Source organism: Aegilops tauschii, chromosome 4 (genome assembly GCF_002575655.3).
Source record: "Aegilops tauschii subsp. strangulata cultivar AL8/78 chromosome 4, Aet v6.0, whole genome shotgun sequence".
In the NCBI taxonomy this organism is placed as follows: Eukaryota; Viridiplantae; Streptophyta; class Magnoliopsida; order Poales; family Poaceae; genus Aegilops; species Aegilops tauschii.
This window is the reverse complement of record NC_053038.3, coordinates 443829287-443841458: the sequence shown is the minus strand read 5'-3', so window position 1 is coordinate 443841458 and position 12172 is coordinate 443829287. Positions and strand designations below refer to the sequence as shown.

The 12172-nt window shown below is 48.7% G+C and overlaps 1 protein-coding gene across 1 annotated transcript; it reads left to right on the top strand.

Moving 5' to 3' along the window:
- The first annotated feature begins 6178 nt into the window (after positions 1-6178).
- Positions 6179-10158, top strand: LOC109772846 (putative polyol transporter 1). Its single transcript, XM_020331544.4, has 2 exons — positions 6179-8227; positions 8345-10158. The coding sequence occupies exons 1-2, from the start codon at positions 8107-8109 to the stop codon at positions 9787-9789; spliced, it is 1566 nt and encodes a 521-aa protein (XP_020187133.1). The 5' UTR covers positions 6179-8106; the 3' UTR covers positions 9790-10158.
- Positions 10159-12172: the final 2014 nt, after the last annotated feature.

Here is a 12172-nt window from a genome sequence, read left to right as displayed (position 1 = left end):
TCAAACAATCATGGATACAAACCCTGGGAGTAGAGTTATAGTTACAAATGTGACCCCAAAACCTACTACAAAAATACCACATCCAGGACCAAGGTTTCATGCTATGTTCTTCTGCATCAATGGAGCAAGGGAGGGCTTTCTCAGTGCATGCAGACCATTCATAGGTTAGTGACCTGTTTTATATGATGTATATGCTTTATTTTAGTGCTTTATTTAGTAGGTTAGTAGTGTTATATAGTGAGTAAAATAGGTCCTTGCTTTTATATGACATATATAGAATTGTGTATAAATTTTTTTAGATGACATATATAGAATAGTTAGTTACTGAATTTGGTCTTACAAATGCAATATAGGTGTTGATGGCTGCTTTATTAAGCTCACCACTGGAGCTCAAATACTTGCTGCCACTGGCAGAGATGGCAACAACAACATTTTTCCACTGGCATTTGGTATTGTTGGACAAGAGGATACAGCAAATTGGTGTTGGTTTCTGCACCAACTGAAGATATGTCTAGGAGGAGAAGTTGGACAATTTTGTCCTTATACTATCATGTCTGATAGACAGAAGGTATGAATGCATCCTCTTGTTTATCTTAATGCAAATTTGGTCTTTATACTATGATGTCAGTAGCTTAGTATGATATGCTATGTCAACAGGGCCTACTAAATGCAATTTCTCAAGTATTTCCCAACTGCCACCAAAGATTTTGCCTTAGACACTTGTATGCAAACTTCCAGAATGCTGGGTTTAGGGGAGAAGATCTTAAGAAATGCATGGATAATGCTAGTTATGCTTATAACCAATACAAGTTTGACATTGCAATGAATGATCTAAAAAATGAGAGTGAGAAAGCTTGGAAGTGGCTGAGTGGAATACCTGCAAGATTCTGGGCTAGGCATGCTTTTGACACAAACTGTAAGACAGACTTGGTTGTTAACAACCTATCTGAGGTGTTCAACAAGTACATCCTTGATTTTAGGAAAAAACCTACTAGGACTATGATTGATGGTATTAAGAATAAGCAGATGGTGAGGTGGCATAGGAATAGAGAGAGTGGAAAGGCAGCTCTGTGGGAGATCACACCCCATTATGCTGAGAAGTTAGAGGTGGAAAAGGAAAGGGCCAGATTCTGTAAACCCATTCAAGCTGGTGTTAATCTATGGCAAGTAACCAGTGGGCGGCAAACACATGCTGTCAACTTGGCACTTCATACATGTGGTTGCAGAAAGTGGGACCTGAGTGGGACACCATGCAACCATGCAATATCAGCAATTAACAAGGCAAAAAGGTTTCCAGAGGACTATGTCTGTAAATTCTTCAAAAAACCATTTTACCTAGCAGCTTATGAACCAATGATATATCCTGTTCCTGGTGAACATGATTGGACAAAGACAACAGGACCAGACATAGAGCCACCTAAATTTCATGTGAAGAAGGAAAGAAAGAGAGAAAAGAGGATAAAGGGCAGATTTGAGGTTCCAAAGCCAAAGGAGAGTTCAAGAATGGCCACTATAACATGCAGCAACTGTGGGCTGCAAGGCCATAGATACACCAGCTGCAGCAAACAATTGAAACCAGAGTTGACTTTGAGAAAAAATAAGCACGTGGTAAGCACCTTGTTAACTAGTACTATGTTTTGTATTTATTGTATGTTTCCTTCTCTTCATGTTTCCTTCATTTTTGCAAGGCATCTAGAAGACCAAGGAATGTTGATGAAGCAAGGGCACAGGCTGCACCAGTAAGGGCAGAGGCTGCACCAGCAAGGGTACAGGCTGCACCAGCAAGAGGAGAGGCTGCACCAGCAAGAGCACAGGCTCCACCAAGAGCTGGTGCAAGGCATGGTGCTGCAAGGCATTCAAGGCCTTTCTCTGCACCAAGAGCTGCTGCTGGGGCTTCCACTTCTGGTGCTTCCACTTCTGCTGGCCCTACAACTCATACTGGATGGATGTCCTATTTAACTGCAAGTGGAAATACCTGAGTGTCATGTGTCATGTTTCTAAACTATGGTAGTTATGCCCAAGAGATGAGGGGGCAAGTTATGTATGTTTGAAACCAGTTATCATTTTGGGTTGACATGCTATCTGGTGGAGTACTCTTTCTACTATGTATGAGTCATGTTTCTAAACTATGTCAGTGCTGCCCCAAGAGATGAGGGGCAAGTTAAGTCTGTTTCAAAACAATTGTTATTTTGGTTTGACATGCTATCTGTTAGAGTACTCTTTCTGTTATTAGTCATGAATCTAAACTATGTCAATTATGCCCCAAGAGATGAGGGGGTTATGTGTGTACTCTTTCTGTTATTTTGGTCTTTAGGGGTTGTCGACGTCGACGGAACCCAACATAGCCAAAGTTTTAGTCTTTAGGGGTTGTCGACGTCGACGGAACCCAACATAGCCAAAGGTTTAGTCTTTAGGGGTTGTCGACGTCGACGGAACCCAACATCTATCTAACTACATCCATCTATGAAGCATCTATGCAAGCAAGATAATTCCAACTAAAAGATCCATACATAACATAGCCATAATAGATTCTTACAGCAACATACTGGAGTACAACATAGTTCATAACTTAAAGCAACATACTTAATAGATTCTTACAGAACCATAATTCAAACTAACAGATCCATATAGACATACAGAATAGATCCATTGATACTACTTCCCAAAAGGTTAGCTTAGCAGCCTCTTCATCTTGTTCATTCATCCAAGATGGCCTGGATCCCCTTCATCTTCTGCTTGTTCTTCTCCTCTGCCTTCAACAGATTAGCAATCTGAAGCTTGAGCTGAGCCCTATCTTTAGTGAGCTTGTCATGGCCCTTTTTCAGATCACCCATGTGATCCTTCAGCTGGAGATTCTCTTGGATGAGCTTATCATGTCCCTTTTTCATATCACCAATGTGATCCTTCAGCTGGAGATTCTCTTGGGTAAGCTTTTCCTGAGACTGGGTGAGTTCAGCATCCTGCTTCAACTTGAGATTTTCTTGGGTTAGCTTCTCCACAGACTTAGTTAGTTCAGCAACCTGGAACTGCAAGTTCCTCATGTCTGCACTAAGCACTTCCTTCTCTTTCAAATGGTTAAACTTCAGGTTCCTGATGACGGTGCCTTGGGCTTTTATCAGGTTCATAAGGACTTCATACTTCCCTTGCAGCTTGAAGATCTCTTCCTCTTTCTTCTCCATCTCTGTCTTCATATCTGAGACAACTAAGTTGGTCACCTCAGCATTCCTCTCCTCTGCGCTCTTAGACTGCAAATATCTGAAATCCAGCACCCTATCCTCTTGGGCATTCAAAAGTTCATGAACATCTTCAACTAATTTGTCATAGTTGGCCTCCAGTTTATTTTTTTCTTCTGTCAAATGATGAATAGTGAGTGAACTCTCTAGGTTATCCTTCCTCCTATCACTCTTGCTGTCTTGATACATTTCCCATAGCTTCAACAGTGCATTTTGCATTGTAGGAGGCCACTCTGGGTCAACCCATTGAACAGAACCACAGTTCTGACCTTCCTGCAATATATCCAGCACCTATGTTTGTTAAAGAATAGAGTAATATGATCTTAAATAAAGAACTAAAGAACAACAGAGCTAACTAACTGTATTTCAATAATATACTACAATAATCAATGACCTAAAGAACAACACAACATGTGCACTGCAATAATCAATGATCTACAATAATCAACTATAAAGCACTCATAAAGCACTAAACTAACAGGATCAAAGCTTAAACAATGTTGTGCACTGGAAACTAAGCTCCTGGCCACATAAAAAATTAACAGATGCCTACTCCAATGATCAGCATCAGTGCATAAGTACTACTAATTGGATAAAGAATGGCAATCATAAGAACAGAATCTTACTTGGGGGCTACTACTAACTGTGGGGCTACTACTAACTCATTTTAATACAAAGACATAAAAAGTGTAGAATCTTACTTTAAGAGGACAGGCTAAAAACCTCCTGCCCGTCTCAAATCCCTCAAAGGCTACACGCCTCTCACATGGCAGCCCATGCTGCTCGCAGGGAACAATGGTTCCAGTCTCAATGCCCATGTAGTCTTGGTCTTCAATGCTGGTAGGGATCTGCGGGAGCAAAATGAACCAAAACCCCCCAAATCAAAGTCAAATCCCGAAAGCAGGAACCCTAACCCTAACCCTAGCTACACCACTCACCCGGTACAACATGTTGTCGTCATCGGAGGAGTTCATGTACTGCAGGCTGGGGTAGTCGTCGCTGCTCTCATCCTTGTGAACCATGGCGCGGTGGCGGCGGGGGAATGCGCGGCGGTCGGCGGCGAATCGGCGGGCGAGAGCTCGAGCGGGGCGAGGGCTAGGGTTCGTGAGGAGTGAGTGAGTTGGGTTCGAGGGAGTTGGGTTCGGCCAGGTAGACCGGACGAGCCGGTTCGGCGGCTTGTGAACTGACTGGTGGGGCCGGGTTGTCAGATACAGCGTCAATACAGAGTTATACGCAGTTTAGCCCGTATTGCAACGACCAGCCTCAAACGTGGTACTGACTTGTAAAAAATCTGAATAGTGGTACTATACGTTACAACTGCCCCAAGTGTGGTACTTCCCTGCAATTAACTCTCCAAGATATTTCGGATCGATGAGCAGAAAAAGATCAGCGTACGCATGCCTTGTTGGCATCCTCATTGGCCGTCAGTCTACTCACCGAAGTAGGGCCGCGCTGCACGACGACTGGCGGAGCGGCGGCATCGTATCGGATAGCGAAGGTTTCGTGATGAGCACCGCGGGGCGTACATAGCCGCGCCATTGGACATGAAAACTACGTACACTTGCATCGTGGGTGGAGTGAGATGGTGGTAAAGCGAGCTGAAGCACTCCGGATAACAAGAAAGAATTAAATACCCCATCTCTGTGCTAATGGCAAAGCATAAGATCCGTTTGCTTGGAAAAAATGCCGATGCTGATAGTGCATCCCGGTGGCTACGTGTAAGGGAGCAACCGGTGCAACGCAACGCAAGCCCCAGTGGCAAGCAGGGCCCAGGAGGATGTGTACCCCTACATTGTTTTTTGGAGTTAGTCTTTGGTGAGCGACGTTGGTTAGGTAGGCGCTCACTAGCTAGACTGTACGACGACGCAACGGGATTAATTAGCGACCTGACTGGATTGTGGATTCTGTGTCAAGATTCTTTGCTCGTTCAGCGGGTCGGGGTCGAGGTCCAACCGGTGCAGTGTGTGTGACCGTGGCGTGGCTGCGAAGCCGTACAGCGAAACGCGCTGGTAGAACAGAATCGCGATCCGGCGAAATCCCGAAGAAAAGAAAGGCGATGGGGCAAGTGGTAGGGAATGGCCCGATGAACCGTGTCTCTCTCCGGGCCGGCGGGGCTCGTCTCGTCCCTTTCCACCGGCGCGGGAAGTCTACAGCGAGTGCCTGACGTGGACGCCCGGCCGTCGCTGTGCCTCCATGGACCACGCTCCCCTCCGGCTCCGGCTCCACCGGTCCGGTGTGAGCACGGCCGTCTACACACGTGCTTTCACAGTGCTTGTCACAGAAGTAATACCTGCATCGACACTGAGCTGAATCCGTGGACAAGTTTACTCTAGGTCTCTAGCCATATCGTTGATGAATGATGAACAGGACTATCCATCGGCCCCAATTAATCACTCTGATTAACTGCTGGCCGATCGAGCGCAGCCGCTAGATCCTGGGCCGATCGGCACGGCGCGGTTCATGAGCGAACGGAGACGAACGTGGCGCTCCCGGGCTCCATAGCCGGAGATGCGAATGGCCCATGGCCGGCGGGCATACGCAATCTCACGAGATCGCTGCGCACATCCTCATCGACCGATCCCTCGGTATGGACACAGTAAAGGCTTGAGATCGCGCTTGGAAGGGACAGTTTGTGATGATAGATCGACCAAATCCATGGTAGCAACATATAACAAGACACAGTACTAAAGATGGTCGCTGGCGATCGAGCGGATTCGACCTAGGATGCAACAGCCTAGTACGCTAGGTGTGCGTTCCAGCGTCGCGATCCACATTACGAGAAGTAGAAAATCTGCACCGCCCGTCTCCATCGCAAGGCGCAAGGGGGGCACGGCAAGTTATCAACACATGTGCAGTCTCCTTCACTTGGAGACTAATACTGGACCATACGTACGGCCGGGGCGTACAAATTATAAGGTTTCTTGGTGAGTCCAGTCGCCACAAGCACAGACACAGCTCCTTCTCAGAACGACCAACGTACGTACGGTGCCCCTGAAGATCGACCTGTATATAACGACGGGTCAGGCTACGGGATCCTGAGGCTATACGCGATCCTGGGCTGGTACAAGTATCCTGAGGAGGGAGGAGGATGCAACGGTGACGCCGGGTCGACGTAGTGGTGGTGGAGCAGATGCCCGCGATGGCAACCGGACGAGAAGGTTTCGTGCGCAGGTGAGGACCTGGTGCAGTGATGCACAGTGTCCACATTGCAGTATTGCACACATTATGTGCGCAAAGAAAACGTGTTCTCCTAAACACCAGGTATGTACAGTGTTACTTTAGGAAAAAAGTATGCATTATGTTCTTTTCACTGGAATGGGTACAGTGTTGTTTATTTGTAGTCCCCCTCATTTATCCTCTCTGATACCCGCTCGAATTCACAAATAAGTGGTGCGCGACATATTTTTAGTGCAAATTTTAGAACTTTGTGTGCAAATATCATTATGAGTATTTTGAGTTGAGACTTGAAAATTATAGGCACATGTTTTCTCCGAAAGTATCACTAGAACTTTCAGTTATCCACCATCCTCCATGCAGTCAGATCAGCCACGATCGAGTGACCCAGCATCTCGTTCGCGTCGCAGGATTGCAAACATGACTCGTGTGACAACTGAAACATGGATCATGTTGCAGTCCCATGCAGAGTTCTCACATGGACACGTGTACAGGATTGCAACATGACCTACGTTGCGACTGAAACATGGATCATGTTGCAATCCCAGGCCCATGTAGGACGCAAAGTATCGCACCGCATGGTTGGCGGCTATCGTCTCAGCGTTGTCGTCCCCTAAGGCTGAGATGGAGGTATCGCAAAAGCGAATCGGTCAGAATGGGAGCCGTCCTCACCATAGAGGTCCTTGGCGATGGTGACAGAGTAGACGAACATGGGCGCGCCAGCCACCAAGGCCTCCTCCCGCTTGCTATGCTCGTCTTGCGCACGCGCGAGCTCCGCATCGATCCCGTCCATGACGGAGGCGCGGGGCTAAGGTTTTTTTTTACGTGTGCCACAGTCAACGCTGTTGAACCCTTGCATTGATCTGAAGCACCTGACACCAAATCTCTTCACACGATAGAAAACCCTAACCTCGCCACCCCAAGGAGATGGTAGGAATCTACGCCGAAACTCCATCGACTACGTCCAAACAAATGAACTAGAGTAGGATTGGAGCCTAGAAGACAAATTCAATGAAGAAACGTCACCACCCGCCCGAGCGCCGCACATGCAAGGACTAAAAAAAACCTAACCTAAACTAATAACAAAAGGTAAGGCATAGGTATTTCCCTTCCTGCCACCGACCGCCGGAGCGGCAGACACAGGGAGATGAATCCATGGGCTCGCCGGTGAAGTTTGGAGAGGAGAGTTTGCCCTAGCCATTTAGGGTTAGGTGAGGAAGACGAGAGGGCCGGGAACAACATATACTTCTTCCTTAGGTCATTGATTTGGGAATCGAAGTCACTAGTTCATGACGACCGAAATACAACGGTCGATATATACTACAGTCTACACTCTATACATCTGAGAACGACGACGGCCCACATCAATTTCCCATTAATTCGAATACGTAAATTTGCCGCTACAGCGAGCGTGCACTTATTGCTTCCGCTCTCGTTGCGCTCAGTGATCACCAGCAGCAGCTCCGCGTATAAAAGAGGGCCGAGCAGAAGAAATTTCACACACCACATCTCGTAAGCTACTTGCGCCTACCACTGAGGAGTGAGGCTGCCACGCCCATTCGCTAGCTAGCTAGAGACCCATAGTACAAACAATAATAGAGCAACTGAGCACACCAGGACACAGTCGGTGAAGTACTGTGACAGTGAGCTAGGTTCAGGTCACCACAAACGCCTCATCTCCAAGCCGAGCACCCTCGCCATGAGCACGGACGCGGACGCCGTGCCGGTGGCCGTGGCGCCGGCGAAGCGCCCTCCCATCAACAAGTACGCCTTCGCCTGCGCCCTCCTCGCCTCCATGAACTCCGTCCTCCTCGGATACGGTACGCCGCCACGTGCATTTTCAGCTAGATCTTTACCACCACCGTGCATGAAGGTCGATATGCTGTGGCTAACACGTTACTACGTTCTTTGATGTGTGTGTGCGCGCGCGCGAGCAGACATCTCGGTGATGAGCGGCGCGCAGCTGTTCATGAAGGAGGACCTGAAGATCACGGACACACAGATCGAGATCCTGGCCGGCATCATCAGCATCTACTCGCTGCTGGGCTCGCTCATGGCGGGGCTCACGTCCGACTGGCTGGGCCGGCGCTACACCATGGTGCTGGCGGCCGCCATCTTCTTCACGGGCGCCCTCCTCATGGGCCTCGCCCCCAACTACGCCTTCCTCATGGCCGGCCGCTTCGTCGCCGGCATCGGCGTCGGCTACGCGCTCATGATCGCGCCCGTCTACACGGCCGAGGTGGCGCCCACCTCCTCCCGCGGCTTCCTCACCACCTTCCCGGAGGTGTTCAACAACTTCGGCATCCTCCTGGGCTACGTCTCCAACTTCGCCTTCGCGCGCCTCCCCGTGCACCTCAGCTGGCGCGCCATGTTCCTCGTCGGCGCCGTGCCGCCGGTGTTCCTCGGCTTCGCCGTCCTCGCCATGCCGGAGTCACCCCGGTGGCTGGTCATGCGGGGCCGGATCGAGGACGCGCGGCGTGTCCTGCTGAGGACCTCCGATTCGCCCGAGGAGGCCGAGGAACGGCTCCTCGACATCAAGAAGGTCGTCGGCATCCCCGCGGACGCCACGGACGCCGATGATGTCGTCGCCATCGTGCGCGCGAACGAGGCCGCGCGCGGGCAGGGGGTGTGGAAGGAGCTGCTGATCAACCCGAGCCGGCCCGTGCGCCGCATGCTCGTGGCCGGCCTCGGGCTCATGTTCATCCAGCAGGCCACGGGCGTGGACTGCGTGGTGATGTACAGCCCGCGGGTGTTCGAGAAGGCAGGGATGAAGAACAGGACCAACTCGCTGGGGGCGTCCATGGCGGTGGGCGCGTGCAAGACCTTCTTCATCCCGATCGCGACGCTCCTCCTCGACCGGGTCGGCCGGAGGCCGCTGCTGCTGGCCAGCGGCGGCGGGATGGCCATCTTCCTGTTCACGCTCGCCACGTCCCTGCTCATGCTCGACCGGCGGCCGGAGTCGGAGGCGAAGGCGCTGGGCGCGGTGAGCATCGTGGCGATGCTGTCGTTCGTGGCGTCGTTCGCGTCGGGGCTGGGCCCCGTGGCCTGGGTGTACTGCTCGGAGATCTACCCGCTGCGGCTGCGCGCGCAGGCCGCCGCCATCGGCACGGGCCTGAACCGGCTCATGGGCGGGGCCACCACCATGTCCTTCCTGTCGCTCAGCGAGGCCATCACCATCGCCGGGAGCTTCTACCTGTACGCCTGCGTGGCGGCCGCCGGGTGGGTGTTCATGTACTTCTTCCTGCCGGAGACGATGGGCCAGAGCCTGGAGGACACCGGGAAGCTCTTCGGCAAGGACATGGACGACGACGACACCGACCACGACGGCGCCGTCGTGCACCACGAGCGCAAGAGGTCCACCGAGCTGATCACTCAGCAGTAACCCCGAGTAATCTACGCCGTACGTCCGTACACATGTCGTGTGCTTGTGTTGTGTGTGGCCGGTCCAACCGTCCTGGACGTGAATCTCTAGATTCTGGACACGTTGGTCAGATTTCCAGGCTTTAGGACGTAGGGACCGACACCCAGCGCTCTACGGGGAGAAAGATCACATGATATTCCGCACGCGTGATGAATCCATGTAGAAAGGTTCGGTTCACCGGCCGTTTGCGCTGCTTGCCGTGGCGCGCACTGCGCAGCTTGTGACAGATCTTTTCACCGAGGTAACAGTGATACTGTACGAGTGTGTATGGGGTAGCATTTCTGGTATGTACAGGCTTGTGTTATATATGACCGAGTCGTCTCTGATCTCTGTACTTTTGCTTCATCTGTTGGTTAATTAGTTGCATATTTTTCATCTCTGTACTTTTGCTTCTTCTAAAATGAATAAAAAATTTAGAAGTCTATTTAGACGTAAGAATAATTCCTGACTACTCTACTTCGGATTAGCTAAACCGATTTATACATTACCATAAGGACAAACTAATATCGTCGTAAATTCGGTCTAAACTTTACACTAATAAGTTCAGCTTGTAATAACTGAGTAGTGTAGAAATCATCCGCCCTATGATTACTCTTTTGGCCCACTAATGAACAGGTGATGAGTTGTTGCATTCGAAATGATTGTACTTATAGAACTGTTTATGTGTGCCTACCGAACCGAGACAAACATTGAAGCTCAAGTTTGAGCTACCTGGTCAAAACAAAAGCTCTCTTGTCGACCTTTGTACACGGGCAACTTGAAGAAAAAGAAAAACCTGGTGTTTTGTTTCTTTCGTGAAATAATGTGAAATGTGTAACGTAGTTTTCACTTGCGCAAAAGGGAAAACAAGAGAACAGTTCGTAACGCTGAACATGTGAACGGTTGTACTCCTATATAATGTAAGTATGTGTAACAGTGTAAGGGCGTATATACTGTTGATATCTTAGATGAGCCACGTAGGATAAATGTTGAGGTTAAGCGGAGAGAAATTAGAAAGAAGGTGTGTGTGTCTTATTCATCAAAAAAAAGAATAATCATTGAATTAGGAATGGTTTTCTTTCCCCTCTCCCAAGGCGGCTAGGGAAAGCCTTCCTCCCCTTGATCTTTGTCGGCGAGCCGATGGATTCGCCACCCCTTATCGATGACTGGTAGCAGGGAGGGGATTCCTGGAGCCTCAGCTTAGATAGGTCGGTCTTTTTAGTCTTTGCAGGACGACGCTCGAACTAATGGCGACGCTTCTTTGAGTCAGTCTTTCGAGACGCGATCCTCCTCAAATTCGTCCATTGGGACGGACTAGACGGAGCTTCGGCATAGAATCCTGCCAGCTCCTTGGGACGACGAGGTTAGGGTTTCTTGTCGCGCGTACGCAATGACGAGATTTGATGTTAGGTTCTTTAGATCAATTCAAGGATTCAACAGGACGACTGCTGCTCCGGGGTGCTGGTCCTTAGCGGGGCATGCACAGAGACTTTTTGGCTGTCATCGATAAGGTCATGCCGGCTCCGGTATAGGAACGGCAACATCAGCTCGTTCTGGCGGCAATGGACTTCGATGTAATTTTTATTATGTATGAGATGCTTTGTACTTCCGATGAATCTTCAATAAGTTTGATCCTTTTCGCAAAAAAAGAAGGTTGTGTCTGAGAGTGGATTTTTGGAACCCGGGTGTATTGGAGGAACTTATTTTAAATACTTTGAAAATCACATTTAAGGTCATATGGATGTATATTACACATGTGTAAAGTTTGGTGATGAAATGAGTAAATATGTGACCTATACAAAAATGACAAAATGGTGATTTCCAAAAAGTGAGTAATGCATGCACTGTTCATCTTTCCAAAATCATGATTTTGTCATTTTTGCGTAACTCACATGGTTACTTATTTCAGCATCAAAATTTACACATGTCTAATATACATACATATAAACATGTTGATTTGTTTTCAGAATTTTTTGAAACTTCAAAATAGCATTTTGGCACGGTAAAAAAAATAGGGCTCCAATGCACCCAGGTTCCAAAGTGACTTTTTGGGTTGTGTCTTCTCTTATTTAAGATGATCTCTTAGCAATGATAACTCTCACCATATATTTTCGAATATCTAGTTATAAAAGATAAGACTAAAAGACAACCTATTGCACGTAATATTTTATTGCCATCTCTAAACTATATGGTAGGTTTAAGGTAAGACGGCCTTATCAACCATTATATATGCCTAAAGCACAATGCAACTATAACTAAAACCCGAATCATCAGGGAACACCATGCTATTTTGCATGTGTCAAACACACACCGACATCAGGAGAATATGGGGCCCATCATCATATCATCTATTCTGAGGACTAGC

Coding starts and splice junctions, on each gene's coding strand:
- LOC109772846 (XM_020331544.4), top strand. CDS start 8,107: ATGAGCACGGACGCGGACGCCGTGCCGGTGGCCGTGGCGCCGGCGAAG. Junction 8,228..8,344: donor CTCCGTCCTCCTCGGATACG/GTACGCCGCCAC, acceptor GCGCGCGAGCAG/ACATCTCGGTGATGAGCGGC.